Genomic DNA, 18,713 nt, shown 5'->3' on the forward strand with positions numbered 1-18,713 from the left:
AAACAAAAACGAAAACAAAAACACAAGTAATACTGAATTTAAGTAAATGTATACCTCCAAAATACTGAAAACAGCCGAAATCAAGAAAGACAGAATTTGCGTTCTCAGTGAAATACCTTAAACCTAGCTGACAAGAACCAAGTCAGAAAAAAAAAAAAAAGACTAACATAACTTTGAGTAATATTCATACAGTTCACTAAGCATTATGGAATAGCATGCATTAATATTGTACGGTTATTTTACATCACCTATACCAGAAGGTCCTGACTGACAGCAAAGGCTACCGGTGTAGAAAAATCTTACTTCAGAAGAGCAATATAATACAGATTTCACAGGCACTACATTTTAATATATCAGGTATTATGCTGGTTTTCTTATAATTCTTTCTGTCCTAAAGCTGGCATTATAACAATGACCAAAAAGGCAAGGATTGAAGTAAACGGAAAGTAGATACCAAAGTTGATATAGTTTTTTTTTTTCTTCAGATAGATTAGTGCATAGTTCTCATGCAGATAAACACTGCTATGCATTTACACTGTTGGAAAGCAGAGTGAATTGAGCCCAAGTTGTCACATTGGTGTAAATCATTTTGTCAGCCTGTTATAGCACCATGTAATGGATTTGCATTAAACATTAAATTGATTTCAGAATTGGTGACACAGTATTCACTACAGTTAAGTGCTATGGAACAGCTTCAATGTTACCTGCTATCTATCAAAGCAATTTTCATCCCACTGCTTTTTTATTGGAAAAAAATAAAAGGAAAACATACGCGACACTAATTAGGCAAATGCACAGCCTTGGACGTGGAGAAGGCAGAGCGGGTTTACCGTCAGACAGTAAATACATGCATTGACTTCAGGACGAAATTGGCCTCGGAAGCCGATTTGAATGAAAGCCCTGCCTGTGGGCAGTGCAGCTTTCTGAGACGAGACTGTCCTGGGACAGATCTCGGGGTTGTGGGGTGGGGGGGGGGGGGGGGGGCGCCACTGAAGCTCTCCTTACACTATCATGTCAGTGGTGTTTTGAATTTGTTCTATGGAGGCCTGCTACCGGGAAAAAAAAAAAAAACCTGACAGAAAGATAGAAGGAAAGAAAGAAATATGGGAGAGAGACAGAGAGAGAGAGAGAGAGAGAGAGAGAGAGAGAGAGAGACCACCACCATTATGGACAAAAAGATATTTCCAGAGACATGATGCAAAGTACATTAAACGACATTCTTAGAAATCCCTCCCCTCCCACCCCCCCCAAAAAAAAATCACAAGGGGAAAAATGTTTTTCTTAATCCAGATTTTGTAAATACTTGATGATGCTGTAACTACAGAATTCAAGGTGTAGGGGGATAAGGGTTTGAAAAGTAAAAGACAAGCTTTTTGAGGGATGGGTTTTGCATATTGCTGTGGGCTGAATGAACACCATGACTCTGGAAAGTCGGGGTTCCCTTACACTTGGGCTGTCAGAGAATGAAGGATGCAAGCTTGGGGAAGTGTACTTTCTTGTTGTCGTGGGCTTGCAGGGGTGGGGACGGGGAGGAGCTGACACCAATAGAGGCCATGCCAGGATGTGAAGAAACAGAAAAGTTTGCCCGAACCTCAAAGCAAAGTGAAAGGCTCTGGGATGGATAGAGTGGCATTAGGGAGAGGGCCTCTGCCCGTGAATGATCAGAAAAGGAGCATTTTAGTGGCAGGGGATGGGCCAGGAAAAAAAAAAAAAAGCATATAGAAAAATGATCAGATTTAGTGTTTGTGCCTCTGACTTCAGTTCCCAAAGAAAAAAACGTGGAGAGTGATTTGAGGGGCTTCTCTTTGCCAATATTGTTAATGCCATTTGATGGGAGAGAAAAAATTCAAATGTGTCTCAGAATCAAGGGCGGGGCCTTTCCACTGGGCCAGCCCTCAGCCTGTCAGTCTACACACCCCAGGTAGCAAAGTCTTCCTCAAACATCTTCGCTTGGCTTTCATCTAAAAGGTAAACACTCAGCTTGTTGGTGTTTCTTTTTTCCTGCTTGATCACAACTGAACTAGTATCCTGCTGCTTTCTGGACAATGAAACATGAACAAAAATGTAACTTAGTGTATTTAATACTTAACCCCTGTTCGTTATCACCCTAGACTGCCTCCTTAATGTTTTAAAGCCTTTAAAACATTTTTTTTTCCTGCAAATCTGTTCAGAGTTCCCTAATTTTAGCTTCATCAAACTGAATACAACAAAATACCTTCAAAAATACAGCATACCTGTAACGTCCATTTACAATGGTTTTTCAGTAGACCTATACTTCTCAAGCATAGGAATATGCTATACCATTGAGAGAAAAAAAAATAACTGTATTTAAATACTTACAAAAAAAAAAAAAGGAAACAGGAAAGTTTTAAACTTAAATCCAGTTCCCGAGGGGGGGAGGAGGGCGGGGGGCGGGAAAGAAAGAAAAGCAATTCTATGAACGCTGCCTTTATAATGGACAATCAGAAATTTCACTAGGCTAATTTGACAGAAATGTTTCCTCATTTAAACAACATTACAAAAGTCCTGCGTTATAAAATAGGGTAGAATAAATCAGTGTAATCAATAAAACTATACAACAATACAAATTACATATCTTCTGAGCGGGCAGTTTATCCTCTCTCTTTGCAGTCATGACTACAACATGCTCACTAGAAACAACTAAAACTGCCCAAACTATTGCTTAGTTTGTTTTGTTTTAAAAAAAGGGTGCAATTTTATTGTATATACAACCAATTTACTGGTAATACCTTGGCTTATAGCAAAGGTTCTGACAAAATGTTTGTCTAGGCTTTTTTTCCCTTCACTGTGAAGCACTGAAAGCTGCTATTTTTTTTCTTTTTTTTTTTTTCTTTTTTCTTTTTTTTAGTGCACATATGTCATAAGAAAGTAATGCCCAGCTAAGTGCTATCGGGGAAGGCGAATTATGCTGGCTGGCTATAGGAAGTGACACCATATACTGACAACCACACCACACAAGAGCGTCAAACGACTATTCAACCACTTATCAGACACATATGAAAATCCAAAATGTTTTATTTTATTTTTTTTTCCTTAAATAGAGATAACCAGTAAACAATTTTCAGAACTTGGAAGTTTAAAAACGTGCATATAAAAATGGGCATTATATCCTTTTTATTGAATGTGGATTGACTGCGGTCTGCTAAGAAAAATGGGGTGTGGGAGCTGAAGAAAAAGGAAGTTGTCTTTTTTTTTTTTTTTAAGGCTTGCTTGTGAAAGGAACAGTTGTAAAAACAAAATTGCTTGAAGCAGGGTCAGCTTAGTGCTTCACAGTTTGACTGCTTCTCTAAGAGGAGCCCTTCCTGCGCACGTGCATTCAAAAATCACAAAAAAAGTACAAAGACAAACACCTAAAACACACTGCGTCAAGTGCAGCACCGACTTTGGTCAAATAAAAAAAATAAAAGAAAAATTAATAATCGCTAAGCTTTTCTACACGATATAAGCAGGTATTGCATATTTTCATATATCTGGGGGGAAAATAAAGGAAGACTCCAAATAAATTGTAAAATGCAGCAACATCCAAAATACTGATATTCTAAGCCATCTACAGATCTCAGAATAGCACTGCCACTGACCACAGAGGACAATAAAGACTACTCCTATCTGCGGAACAACTAACTTTCTATTTAGTTCTAGATGTTGAAACTGACGATGGCTGACATAAAAGTCACATTTACAAAAAGTGTCTCCAAATGCTTGACTAGGGAAAAACCCCTTTCAATAGAGGAGCATATGTGCAACAATTCCACAAATAATCGCTATCCAGGGCAAGGCACATTGATATGGAATTTTTGTTTTCGTGCAAATTAAGGAAAAAAAACAAAACAAAACAACATTGTTTCGGGGGAAAGATGAGGAGCAAAGTGTCTTCCCAAGAATTTCAGTTACTTGATTGTATAGGACAGTAGTAGAACCCTTCTGAAGGGCTGAAAAACATAGTTTAAAGGCAAGTGCCTAGAGTAGGGATTACAATATTGTGTCTTAATGCACTCTACTTTATCCTACATTAACTATATAAAAATTAGTTACTAACACTAGAACATGCAGAGACTTTCTCTGATCAGCAGGGCTTGCCAACCAGAACGTATATATATGTATAGTATAGGAAACCTTCTTGAAGTTGCATGGGAAGCAAAGGGGTGCTTCGCTGTCTGGTAGAAAAATCACTTGCACTTTTTTTTGTATGTTTTTTTGTTGTTTTCTTTGTGTGTGTGTTTGTGTGTGCGTGTGTGTGTGTGTGTGTGTGTGTGTGTGTTTACATAAGATACAGGACATTTGGGGGTGCAAACTTTTTTTTTTTCCCTAACAGGTACCCTTGATCTGAATGGGCACCAGCATTTGTGTCAGTATTGGTTTTATCATCATCATCATTATTATTATTATTTTCCCATAGCCCAGTTCAGGGGCGCAAAGGTCTTTAAAAGTTCTGGACAATCTCTGGTACAATGAAGTGTCTGATAACTGATAAATCCTATGTTGCTGGATACATGTAAAAATTTTCAGAATTGGCATAATCCATTATAGTGACTTCTAGCTTATAAAATTAACAGATACCATGATTTCATTTTAGTTATGTGCTTTGATAACAGAAAATAATTAATTAGCATTTAATGTAGTTAACATATCGTGGTAAAAGCACCATTAGATTTGTTTTTTGTTTTTTTTTTTTTAATTTTCCTTCAGTTTTTAAAGGGATACAAGTTTAACAATAAAAAACATAAAAAGCAAAAATAGCTCCCCTTTTTCTTGCAAGGCTGTTTTTTTACCCCAATAATTTAGAGTCCTGGGGTGGAAGGACTTGAAAAACAAAAATAGAATTTTCAACAATCTCTATCTTACAAAGATATTTAGCTATCCAATGAAATTGCACTTTACTCATTTCAAAATTCGATTGTTTTGATTGATTCCTGTCAGTTTCTGTCAAAACAGACCATCTTCCCCATTTCCACGTGAATTTGTGTGTCATTGTTGAAATTGTTGAAAAAATGTTTTTTTTTTTTAAATGTAAGTGCAGCATTTCACAACTTTTAAAAAACTGAATAGTAGTAGTAGTTTGTCATTTCGGAATTGTTCTGCAACGTGAGTGGATTCACTGTCCTTGTGGGCCATGTTATATATTTAACTGCTGACTGCTGAACCAAAACCAAACTAAAAGAAAAAATAAAAAAGGAACATAACTGCATTTTCTTTCTCCAATATGTTACAGAAAAACATTGCCCTTTGACTGTCCCGTAAGTTATATATTGCAGATCTCAGCTACTACAAAAGATTTAGTTCTCCATGTGCCTCCCGATGACTCAAGGAGGCTCACACCTGTGTGGGTAAATTCATGAAATACTGTGAAACAGCCAGGCTCCGTAAGGAAAGTGTGTTACAACGGGAAGTCAGTGAGCAAGGGTAGACCTCCGCTAGCCACATCACCTAATGCTCACGCTACCACGGGAACACTCCACGTGTTACAAAGCCCAACCATTTCCAGCACCATATGAGAAAATTACAACAGTCCCTAAAGTATTTAAAAAAAAAATCCCAAAAGGTTATGGCCTTTGCTGTTTGACCATAATGCTCGCTGTTTCCATGTACAAGTTGATTTGATTCTCCCCTTCCACTGACAGTGAAGTTGTAACCGCGCTGGGTTGAGGATGCGTCCATGTTACAGAGTTGAGAAGGGGTCAGGTGGTCTGTCTGGTGGATGGTGGGACGCTGCGACTTTTATCCCAGGTACCAGGACTGGAAGACAAAAGGAAGAGAGTGATTAGGGGTACAATTTGGAAAGTAACGTATTTTAGAAGTTGCCCTTCCAACCAAGAAATTGGGATCTGTATCAGGAATGAAGGGGAGGAAAGGGGGCGGAATTTTCTGGGGAAGTAGAGGATTGACAAACAGTAGTAAATATTGAGTCACTGAAGCTGATCTTATTCCTCTGATGTTAAAACTCAATGTCGGGGAGCCTGGGTGGCTCAGTCGGTTAAGCGGCTGACTTCGGCTCAGGTCATGATCTCGCGGTCCGTGAGTTCGAGCCCCGCGTCGGGCTCTGTGCTGACAGCTCAGAGCCTGGAGCCTGTTTCAGATTCTGTGTCTCCCTCTCTCTCTGACCCTCGCCCGTTCATGCTCTGTCTCTGTCTCCAAAATAAATAAACGTTAAAAAAAAAAATTAAAAAAAAAACAAAACTCAATGTCTTCATTGAGGTTTGCCAACATTCTGAATGTGTCTTATAAATATATTTATATATATATATATATATATATGTATATATATGGCAGTCTACAGGAGGGCACGGAGCTCAATCACCTGGTCACTGAGTCTTCAGTGCCCAGCAGTGCCTGGAGTAGAAGGTTCTCAACAAAAAAGTGTTCAATGAATGGACAATGGGTGAGGGGAGAGGTTTCACGGGCTGATCAAGGTCTATTTTGATGATTTTCACATCTTTTTTTTTTTTAATATTCCCTCTTTTTAGTTATTTACGTTTTATTTTAATCACCTGGTACTCATCATGACAGGTGCACTCCTTAATCCCCGTCACCTATTTCTTCCATTCCTACCCACCTCCCCTCTGGTAACTATCAGTTTATTCTCTAGTTCAGAGTCTGTTTCTGGGTTTGTCTCTTTCCCCCCCACTTTGCTTGTTTGCTTTGTTTCTTAAATTCCACACACGAGTGAAATCATATAGTACTTGTCTCTCACTTATTTCACTTAGCATTATACTTTCTAGCTCCATCCATGTCATTGTAAATGGAAGATTTCATTCTTTTTTATGGCTGAATAGTATTTCAGTGTGTGTGTGTGTGTGTGTGTGTGTACACGCATATACACACATTCTTCATCCATTCATCAAGTGATGGACAGTTGGGCTGCTCCTATATTTTGGCTATTGTAAATAATGCTGCTATAAACATAGGGGCACATGTATCCCTTTGACGCAGAGTTTTTGTACATTTTGGGTAAATACCCAGTAGTGCGATAGCTGGATCCCAGGGTAGTTCTAGCACATCTCCTTTTCAATGAGATGTAGGCACTGAAGATGGTATTGTGACATTCTTTTAACAGGTACAGATGGTCAATAGTGATACAAAAATAAGTGGAGGTGAATTAGAAAAAGTGGCGTACCAAGAGTCCTGCGTATTTAGGCAAGTCACTGCACCTCTTTTATACCCCGTCTCCTTATATGTGCATGAGGTGGATTTTATGACACTAAATGCTTTCAGCTCACTATTTCTAAAATAATATTTTCAAAAATGACAGATAACAATCAAGTGATATCAAGACCGCACCCTATTAGCTGCCATGATGTCCAAATGACAAAAACGAGGCCACTGCATAGCCTGTGTTCATGCTTTTGCTCATTCAGCATTTATTTAGAGCCTTCCATATGCCTGCTGGGCCCTGTTACCAGTTACTTTTCCAAAAATCCTCAGGTGATGAGCTTTGGACAACAGTCTGGTGATACATCACTTTACATGCTGGAGTTTCTTTCTCTGTTGCCTACACAAAGTGACCAGTTATGGTCTAATATCAGAGTCAGTTTCTCAAGTGAAATAGAGAAGCACGTGGCTTTCGCCAACTTTTCTCTGGTGATACCCTGCCAAGTTCACCATATTCATCATCATTCACAGCAAAATCATCAACTTCCAGCAACAGTGAATGCCTGTGAAAATCACTGAGTTGGCACTCTCAGAAAGGGGGTACATTTGAGTTGATTCAGTCCAATGGAGGTTCATCGGTGCCCAGGAGATTCAATTAGGTGAATTAAGGACTCTGATACCAGGGATAAATGGCAAAGTGATAGCTACATGGAGGTGGGTATGAGATTTCCTGGTCACACAAGCTACCTTTGATTTCCAGAGGACTCGAAACACCTAAGCCTAAACCGTAAAACGACTCATCCTGGGTACTTTTCGATGTTCTTCTTTGACCACACGCTTTGAGGGAACACAATATAGCCTCTTGTGTCCCGAAAGGAAATCATCCTGGCAAATACACGGCCTAAATCCAACTGGACAAAAGGAAGAAGAGGGGGGAAGAGAAGAGAGGGCAGGCGAGCCCCCAAACCGTATTTTTAGTAGGTCTCTCCTAGTAGCTGATGGACTCACGCTGCAGCTGCATTCTCTCGTCAACAAAACAGTCTCAAAGTTTGGGTGCGTCAAATCACGCTTACAGATTTTCTGTTCTCACACTTTCTAAGTCAGTTGTGAAATCCCAGCCTTCTTCATTCTGACACTGCATAGTAGCTCTTGAAGCAAACATCGGGGACCCAGGGAGTCAGCAGGGGGAGCAGTTTTCCATACCACGGTTTCTGGACACAACCTCAGAGTGCTACAAAAATCTGCAATGCCTCTGCACTTCTCTTAAAAAGCAAAGCAAAAAAAAAAAAAAAAAAAAAAAAAAGTTTCTTCACACATCTTACTATTCAGTGTGTGCCTTGCCGACAAGGTTACCCCAGAGCAGCTCTGTAATCCTTCACTGAAATAGGCTTTATTGATTGCTCTGGTCTATTGTTCTCTTTTCAAGTCCCCCAAGTTCAAGTTCATCCTGGTGTTACATCATGTCTGGTTGCTAAGAGCAACCAGACAGACCCAGACGTGACTATCATTAGCAAGAAACCCTCCGTTCTCCTCCCACCAACCTTCCAGTGGCTCTGACGTAGCAGGCCCACTGCAAACACATTGAAGTATTTATTCTGCCTAATTTATGACCTACACAGCAAGCAAGACCCCCACTCCAAAAACCAACACTGTTGTATATTTAATTAATCTGTCTTTCTCTGGCACTTGGGAAAGTTAGACAAAGGACTAATTATTGTGTTTCACTCTCCATACTTTTCTTTGGTGGGGGTGTGTGTGTGTGTGAATATTTGCATGGGAAAGAAAACTACAAGGCCTAGCATTGGCCCCCCCCCCCACTTTTTCTTTTTGCCCTATTGACATTTCATGAAATACTTTAGCTGCTTAAGGGAATTAGAAAAAAAAAATGTGATGTGAATGTTACTCCTTCTGAGTTGGTATTCAGTAACACAAATCAACTCATGACATGTTTAAATTTAAATGCTAACCACACACTCTCAGAGTTACTTTAAAGGTTAGTTTTTAATCAATAGAAGTTGCTGACTCCGGGTTTTTGAGCTGCGCACTGCAGCTCTTGGGCTTTTGTCTAACGTTAGAGCTTTCAAACTTTTTTTTTTTTCCTTGAGATGATTTTAGCAATGATTTTCAGACACAGAAGGCTATTGTGCTCTGACCAGCAACATGTCAATAGAGAAGCGAGTTGCCCTGTGGTGTGGTGTCAATATGACTCCTGAAGACATGGGTTGGGGGTCTTTAATAACCCGTGAAAAAAACTTAATTAACCCTTTCAGGCCCAAACCAAAACCTATTCTTAAACTTTTTCACTCCTGTAATTTGACCATTAGTACTTATTTCAACATCACACTAATCTTCATGACAATGAACCCAGCTACTTGACCAAGGCTTTCCCCAAATGGGAAGTCAATCCTTCAGGGGAGCCATACAGGGAATTTGTTTTTTGTTATTTTTTTTGTTTTTGAAGTTCTTTTTCGGCGGGGGGGGGGGGGGGGGGGCGGAAATTAGGTCTTTTTGATTAAATCATTCCTTTGCAGAGATAGCAGATAAACAGTTATAATCATAATCAAAAAACGTATCCATTTCACTGAATTATTTTCTCATGATCTGTTTGTAACTGAGACATTCCTAATTCCTTTATGAGGAATGTTATAACTGCACATGTATAAGCCGCCTGATTTTTAGAAACTTCCATGAACTACTACTAACATCAAATGGACAAGACAGTGTGTGGAAAAGCCTGCTTTTCTCTTGTGATATTTTGTTAGCAAATCTATTACGCAAGCAGTGCCAGTTTCAAAATATCACTTGAAGAATGACTCTGCGCATTTTCTTCTTGGGTCGTACAAGCAAAATATAAAAAACAGTCTGAGGTTGTTAAATTGTTGGGGTTGGGTAGCAAAAAATCACCAGGAAAATGGTGCCACACTAAACAAAGTTCATTGATGGAGAGTCAAAAAATGGTCTTCAGATATGTACTGATGCAAGCTTATATTTTATATGGTTTCTGCCTTCATACTTTATATGCCCTTAATCTAACCTACTGTATCCAGATGGACTACAAAGGAATCTCTCTGTCCCTTATCTGCAGCGAGTTCCAATATTACAATACAATATAGGATGATGTTATCTTGATACATTTACATTAAGGAAGTAAACACAGAGCTTTGATCTATTTTTTCCTCAGGGACTTTCAGCTCTAGTTGTTTTGGAGGTCCGTAAATCCACAACTCCCACAGAGGCGCTAGTTAAGTAAAATTACCCTGCTACACTCACAATTTCTACAGTTTGGGATGTGCTGGGGGATGGGGGGGCGAAATGGCGGGGGAGGGTAATTGTCCTCTCTCAGTGCTCAAGGTGAAACATCAAAAGAAACCTGCAGTCCAGGACCGGAGCTCAGCTTTCCTTTTCTCCAGTCAAATGAAGAAGTAATCTCATCAGGTTGGAAAGTGCTGACTAAGGATTTAATAAAGTGCCTGCAGATGTGGCGTCTCTAAGGTATTCAACTCATGTAATGCAAAACAGCTCCACGCTGAATGTGCTTATAAAATTTCATTTAACCATTGCATCGCGAAAAAAAAATTTTTTTTTTCCAGCGTTCTCTAAGGAGTTTTATCACACTTCCCGCCCCTTAATTTACAGCTCCATGAAAGTTGGAATCCCATTCTGCTGGGATTCTGGAATACTCACAGTAGTCAGGTTTTATGAGCCATAAACAATATCTATCCGGCTGCATCCTAAACAGGAAGGCTGAAATAGCAGTTGGCACCCTCTGGCAGTGCCAGGCTCTCTCCTTCCTTATGCCCCACGGGGAGCAATTAGGAAACTCTTCCAAACTTTGGTCATGAGGTGGCCCGAGACGTGGTTGAAGAAGACTCAACTCCTTAGTGAACGACAAACATTCTAATGTGAATAACAACTTTTTTTTAAAGGCCTTTTATAGACTCTTCTCACTAAGAGGGCAGGATGTATATCTTAACAACAAAAGGAAATACAAGTCTCTTTGAGATAGCTAATATTTTACTTTAACCAAAAAAAAAAAAAACCAACAAAAAAAGGGAGGGTGCAGGGGGTGTGGATGGGGAGGGTGGAATAGACTGTGACGCAGCAGAATCTGTTTTTCAAATTAAAAAGTTAAACAAAAGGCCTCAAGGGCAAAGTTGAACGCTGCGGAAGGAGGCTGTTAATGTGGAATCCAGAACTGGGTGTGACGCCTCGTTTTCTTCTCCACACAAGGTGGGTTATTTAAGGACATTCACACACATAAAAAGGAGACATGCAGATACAGGGGGGCCTCTGTCCCCGCCCCGCGGGCAGGCCCGCCTGTTCATCAGCCCCAAAGAGGACGCTACCAACCAGGACCACATGAGTTGTGGTCACCATTTTGACTCTTCTCTTGAGGAAGTGCTGTATCTCTGCGGGGTCACACTCATCCAGTTAGTCATTTTTGGCTTCCTGCTCTTGTTTGGAGGAGCAAAAAGCCCAAGTTTAGCCCAAATGAGTTGCCCTCGACAAATCAGCCAAAAGCCCGGTAGCTCCCCCGCCCCCTTTCAAGACAACAGAAATGGACCACCTTCTGAGTTTCTCACATCAGTAGACACCATTTTGGAGCACTTCTTCCCTCAATCCACAAGCACTAGGGGCCTAATGTGTGCTCGGTGCTATGTACACTAGGCTCTGGGGGGAGACTCCTCGAGACGTTGTGCAGAAAGAAGGCACTGAATTGCAGCCTTCTATGGCTTTCATTGCTGTTCTCACAGTAGGATCTTTATCAACTTAATATCAACGGATGAGGCTGAGCATCCAATGTCCCAGGGACCCAGGATTGAGTCCTACTTTTTCCCTTAACTAGCTGTGGGATTTGAAGTAAGCTGGTCTCTGTCCTGGGGCCCCCAGAGGGTTGCCGTGAGGGCCATTCTGCATTACAGGAGAGGAAGTCAGATTTTCACACTGGTTTCTTCTGAAAAAGGTGCCATGCTGTACACAGGTGTCAGTTATTGGTATCGCCAGCCATGGGCTTTGATCCCTGCCGTCATTTTTCTTGTCTGATTTTGTTAATTAAAGAAAACCTGTTTTCAATAACGCTAAACCAAGACTTGTTTATTGTACAGGAAACTGTTAAAACATTAATGGGCCGTGATTGGCCCCACTTACCTTTGTGGCCTTATCTTTTCGCTGCTTGTACTCAACACTTGTGCTGTGTTAAACTTCTTCCAGATCCCCCAAAGCCAAATGCTTTCTCCCTGCTGGGCCTTGGCACGGGCTGTCCCCCTCTCCTTGGCTTGGCTAACACTTGCTAGCTCTTGCGTTCTCAGATTAGCATCCCTTCTTCCAAGGGGTCTTTCTCGAGGCCTTTCGTCCCGGGGTTTACCTCTGTCATAGTCACTGAGCTTTAATTACCTGTTTTCTCCCCAAGAAAATGGATACATTCTTGAGTGCGGCATCCCCAGTGTCTTGCCCAGTGGCTGGCACAGAGTAGGCACTTACTAAATACTGTCAAGGAAAGAAGGAAGGAAGGAAGGAAGGAAGGAAGGAAGGAAGGAAGGGGCGAGCTATCTTAGAGGTTCTGGAACCCTGGTATCAGTTACCCCAACAGGGCATTTAGATGGATGACTTCTAGCATGGCTGTGCCATATCCGTGCTCACATCACATGGCCATGCCTCCCCAAATGACAGGCGCTCTCCTGAGAGAGAGGAACAGGTCTCCACACGCCGCCCCAGGCATTTCTGACTAAAGAGCTGCTGCAGTGGGACCAACTGTGGCCAACTGCGTCAGTAGCATGTGCAATAGTTTTGTAACATGGACTGCTGCCTACTTACTACAAGCACAGAGGAGTTGTCCAAACCACCGCTCCCTGGAGAGTGACCGTGCTGCTCCCGGCCAAGACCTCTGTTTGGTTCAAACCTCAAGACAGGAAAACACTAATCTTTTTACCCAATGAGCCATCCGGCACCTCCAAACCTTGAGAGTACGTACACAATCCAGTTATTCCGACCGTTGTTCCAAAGTCTAAATCTTTCGCTGTATTCCAACTTGCCCTAGTGTTTGCCTCACCATCAAGTAATGTTTTTTGTTCCCCCCCCCCCTTTACATTTTCATCTGAGGAATCTTTTACCTCACGAAACCAAAGACTTCTGAATTAACAACGGCACTCGGGCCCACTCACATTTGCTCTGCGGACTTCCTGGAGGGCTGGTCCGCATTGTGGTAGAGCTGGGGCCCTGGAGGCCGAGTTAGCAGAACCTCATCATTTAACTAGTACGCACCATTATGTACTAGTTAAATCATCTTAGGCGAGTTAGCATTCCCCAATCTTGGTTTTAGACTCCATGAAATGGAGATAACAACTTTATCAGTTTTTATGGGGATTAGATGAGCTAATGCCTGGACAGAGGCAAGCACAGAAAACCAGAACGCCAGGGTAACTGGATTCTCTAACTGTAGCATGTGGACAGGCCCGAAGGTCCACGTGAGATGCAAGGAGGACTGGTTCCCTTGGAAAGTCATGGCCCGACAAGGCGTTTTTCTCTCATTTAATGATATAATTTCTTAGTTAAAAGTAGCAGCTGCATCAGTTCCATTTCCCCAGTTGCAAGAGAAAGTTCTTGAGAAAATAAAAATCTGTCTTTAATTGCGGTATTAAAATCAGAACAGCGAAACCAACCACACAAAAGGAATTGGCTCAAGTTTATGAAAGGCATTTGGGCCCTTGCCTTGCAAGGCTCAACTGCACGCCTTGGAAGTTGGGGGTGAGCGGGGGAGAGGGGAGGCGGGGAGGGAGGGAGTAGTCAGGCAACCAAGTGGGACAGAAACAATCCTATTTTGGTTTTTGTTAGCGAACGGCATACTACATAGATCAGAGACTTCTTATAAAATACAAACCCCCACTGTACACAAAGCACAGGAAAATGTGAGGAAAAAAGGGAAAAACTAAAAGCAGCTTAGGGTGTGTTAACGCTGCTATTCTGTCAGCTTAAAGAGTATTTTATGCTTGATCAACAGCTCTTTTTTATTGTGCTTTTCTTTCATTCATTCAAGACATCAAAGCCGGGCACCACCAGTGTACCTGCCTTCTGGAGCCGCTTGTGAGGGGGTTCTAATGAAGCACGACTCTGGGAGCCGGAGACCCCCGTGGACACGGCAGTTCAAAGGGAATATTTCAACAATGATTACATTTTGTAAATCTTTTTATGAAAGAGACAGCTTATTTCCTGCTTTTTCATGAAAAATAGATTCTATCCATTAAAGTGAGCCCGCGCCACGGAAGCTGCTTGAGATCTGAGGTGCAGCGTGGAGATTAAGGGGACAACGACCCGATGAAATCGTCCAGAGTTCCTATCTGTTTGGCTGGGTTAGCACCGCCGGATTTTCTGGGTGGAGCCCAGACAGTGCCCGGATGGATGGCTCTGCCTCGGAAACGCAGTGACAAGGGCGCTTCGCGATTTATTTTCAGGAGGGCCTGGTGTTTACAGTTTGTTCTTTTCTCTTTTTTCTTTCTTTCCTTCCTTCCTTCCTTCCTTCCTTCCTTCCTTCCTTTTTCTCTTTCCTTCCTTCCTTCCTTCCTCTCTCTTTCTTTCTCCTTCCTTCCTTCCTTCCTCTCTTTCTTTCTTTCTCTTTCCTTCCTTCCTTCCTCTCTCTTTCTTTCTTTCTCTTTTCTTCCTTCCTTCCTCTTTCTTTCTCTTTCTTTCTTTTTCTCTTTCCTTCCTTCCTTCCTTTCTTTCTCTTTCCTTCCTTCCTTCCTTCCTTTCTTCCTTCCTTCCTTCCATTCTTTCATTCTTTCTTTCTTTTTTTGAGTGTACGAAGTCCAACCCAAATATCAGAAAGCATTAAGGCAAGCCCTTTTACCGCACAGAGGAAAGATGAAAGATTTTAGTTACAGATTCATTAAACGTTGTGTTTTAATGCCCTGAAATGGGACAAACCCTTTTGCATGTGGGAAGTTTGCCATTAAAAAACTGGCTCTGGTTTGAAGATACAATACAGGCTTTATTATTGGCTAATGTCTACCCCAAAGGCAAAAATAGAGAAGGCAAGCTACCCTTTCGTGATTTTTGATTTTCAGTTTTAAGATCATCTTTCCTCTAGTCTTTTTTTTTTTCCTTTTCTTTTCTTCTTCTTTTTTTTTTTTTTTTTTTGTTTTTTGTTTTTTGTTTTTTGTTTTTTGGTGGCAGAGAGAGTTGAGTACAGTAGGGAAGGCAGAGAGAATATGATTTCCTAGGGAGCTATGAAATGAAAAAAATGTATGTTTTCTACACATCAGATTCCAACTTTAATTAAATGCCTGTTGTCTAACAAGCACAGACAGTCACACTTGGGGCTGGCCCAATGGTGGCCGGGGGAGGTAACCTTTCTTGTTTAAAAAGAGAGGCATGGGAGTGGAGGTCAGAGCTCAGCAGAGCGTGGCCACATTGTAATAATCATTCCACCCAGTGCTTCTCTGCTCCTGCTCTTCCCCCAGAGCGGAAAAGACCTTCCCAAACACCGCTCAGGTTCACAGCGCATCTATCATGTAGATTTGGTGTTGGGATTGTGCAGGTAGAGAAAGTCTGGAAAGGGGAAAAATAACATTAAAGCGAAAAGTAGTCCAGTTATTACAAAAATTCTCGCAGAGCTATCCTGCAATAGGATGACAGAGGATCTGGTTCTTTGCCAGGAACGAATTCCCAAACTAACCTTTTCAGCCAAGAAGCCCCTTTTAGGCACTGGATGGCATCTGCCACCTTTGCACCTTTCCACCCCAGCTGGCACCAACTGCGAAAGCCCAGAGCACAGGTCTTTGCTTCCCACCCCTTTTAAGCGCCCTCCATTCACTGTCCAGGCTCCTTCCTCCTGTCCTTTCCAGCCCCATTTCCGGCCCCCTTCCCACCCCTCCAGCCAGTCTCTTTCTCTCCCTCTCCACCTGGGTTTGAGCCCCCCACAGGAATGAGGGCAGACCCCTCCTCTCCCAAAGTCCACACAAACCAACAGTCCTTCCTACTCCATTCACTGGATTAAGAAAGGCCTCGAAGAAGAGCTCAGTCAGCTGCAACCACGACCACCCCGCCTGGCAGCTGGAGTGGAGGGCTTCTGGAGTGAGCCAAAGAAACGAGGCTCAGAAGCAGATTTGGGACAGAAGGTGGAGGAGGCTGAGGCATCTTAGTTCTCTGATTCACGAGGAAAGAGGGGCTGGGGAGATACACCTCCTCACTCACAGGACTGTGAATCGGGAGCCCCCCCCCACTCCGGTCGCTGGTTGCCCTGGGACTTTGGCACACAAGGAGGCCGCTCTGATCGTACTCACAAAAATCCCATTCCTAAACTTTCTTTACCTTCTAGGAACGCCTGCGTTTCGATTTCACTGGTTCCAGGACTTATCTTTTCCTCATTCACAGTGTGGATGGGATGCTGGGGTAAAACTGCTCATGTCCCTCATTGAGGCTGGAGTGAGCTTGGCCATGGAAAATGCCAGAGACTTAACTTCTAGCCTCTGTGACTTAGGGGGTCCAACTTAACTTATCTGCAAAAACGGGCCTGGGTATACCAGTTATCTCAGCATTTGGGGCAGGAAATAACAAACATAAAAAGATAAAACTTTGAAATACTGGCCTAAATGACTTTGAAATGCCGGCCCCAAGCGCAAGCAGCATCATCACGGGAGGCGTTGCTGGGATCTGGATGGCATGGGGTGGGGTCAAGGCTTCCTCTGGGCCAACTACCCTTGATAGAAATGGAATGGTTTCCCCGAGCCCAGTCAAAGCTCCATGTGGTATCCCCGAAAGCACACACCAGGGATCAGTGAACAATGCTTTCCTCCTCCTTCTGAAAATGTGGTGGGATTTAGAGTTTTATGGCAACACAACTTGTCTTTGTTAAGACGTGACTTGCAAAACAAACCCACATGGGGGAGTTGGCAGTTTCAAATGACAGTACTTTTTTTTTTTTTTTTAATGCTGAAACAGCAAATGCTTTTTATGTTCAGATTTATTTCCTTCTAAATTTGTAGATTAAATTTACAACTGAGCAATATTCATTACTACAAACAATTCGATTCTTCCTGAATATTTCTCAGGGAGGTGAGTGGGAAGCCTCTTGGTGGGGCTGGGGTGGGAGGTGGGGGAGTGTTGAACAAAGTCCCACAACGTTAACACTCTGTGTGAAGGGTCTTTTCAATGGCTTGGACATAGACATGATATATATGACTGGCAGTGCTACCTGGCTTCCCTGTCAGGAGTCTATGCTTCTTAGAGAGAGGTAATATTACACTAACATAGAAAAATTGGATTCATTTTTATCTTTTTAGTCATGACTTTAGAGAGGGTGGAGATCTCCCAAGCAAAGATTACTGAAGACAGATTTAAGCATGTGTTTATACAATCAAGCCATGGAAACAAAATCACCTACTTTGTGTTCAGATAAATTCTACCTGGTAGGGCTCGTCCAGTAACTGACACTCAGGAACAAACCCACAACTTATGCACACAGTGCTAATCAAGAACAGCTGTACATTCCACTATCATTTTATTATATTTTAATGAAACCAATTACACATTGGACTGTTCTATGTTCATTGGCTTTTTAACTTTTTTTTTTTTTTTAACATTTATTTATTATTGAGAGACAGAGAGACACAGAGCGTGAGCAGGGAGGGGCAGAGAGAGGGGGAAACACAGAATCCGAAGCAGACTCCAGGCTCTGAGCTGTCAGCACAGAGCCCAACGCGGGGCTTGAACTCACAAACTGCCAGCCGAAGTCGGTCACCCAACCAACTGAGCCACCTAGGCGCTCCTGTGTTCATTGGCTCTCTAAATATCCTTTTTTTTCTTGCTAAATCACTATACAGATAGGAGATCCTATCGTTCATTTTGCATGAATGGTGGTAGTTTCAAGTGATACCTACTAACTTTTGCTGGATTCTGCAATCACAAAAATCTTGCAGCTAATACCACTTTAGCTATCTTAAAGGCACTGAGTTAAAAAAATAGAAGATTTTTCTTTCTTTTAGAGAAGTGAATTGTCTGAGCTAAAATATGGCTTCCCGTTGTACTCCATCAGCCTCTCGGTGTTGTTCTTCAGGAACATGTTTATGAGTTCAAGTTCAGGTTTGAACTAAATAAAACACTCCTCAGGAGTTTATAAGTGAGCCTCATTTACATGTGCTCCCTCTGAGCTCTGCCAGCCTCAGTGCACCAGTTTCCAAGGCTTGGTGAAGGAATGTTTTACAGTTGGAATCTGTACTGCTTTCTCAGGCATTTCAGACTCTGAGACTGGGCAGCACAGCGTTAGTGAGTATTAAAAGTTTCCTCGGATCTGTTATAAAGTCAAAGAAAGAGAGAAAGAAAGACAACAAGACAGGGGCCGGGAGAACTAACTGTATCCTCTTAATTTCCTCTATAAGGCTTTCAAGTTAACATTCCAGTTAAAAACTAAGTAACAGATTCTAGATGTATGTTCTAGAATTCCATAGCCATGGCTTCGAATTTCTTGGCGATCATTTTCAGCATTCTCAATGCATGTGTATTCCCTTCAAATATAAAAACTAGGGTTTGCTTAAACTGTTTTTCTGCCTTGAAAATGAAGATAAAGAGTGTTAGGAAGATGAATGTGCCAGCCCAGAAGGGGCTTTTCAGGTCAA

The 18,713-nt window shown here is 41.9% G+C and overlaps 1 protein-coding gene across 3 annotated transcripts in view; it reads right to left on the reverse strand.

Moving 5' to 3' along the window:
* Positions 1 to 1,700: 1,700 nt before the first annotated feature.
* Positions 1,701 to 18,713, reverse strand: part of NFIA (nuclear factor I A) — a 373,386-nt gene continuing 356,373 nt past the window's right edge. For all 3 annotated transcript variants that reach the window (XM_049618572.1, XM_049618571.1, XM_049618569.1), the window contains one exon: positions 1,701 to 5,754. In XM_049618572.1, the coding sequence (XP_049474529.1) occupies positions 5,678 to 5,754 (77 nt within the window). In that variant the 3' untranslated portion in view covers positions 1,701 to 5,677. The remainder of the gene's footprint in view (positions 5,755 to 18,713) is intronic.

Source organism: Panthera uncia (genome assembly GCF_023721935.1).
Source record: "Panthera uncia isolate 11264 chromosome C1 unlocalized genomic scaffold, Puncia_PCG_1.0 HiC_scaffold_4, whole genome shotgun sequence".
Lineage (NCBI taxonomy): Eukaryota > Metazoa > Chordata > Mammalia > Carnivora > Felidae > Panthera > Panthera uncia.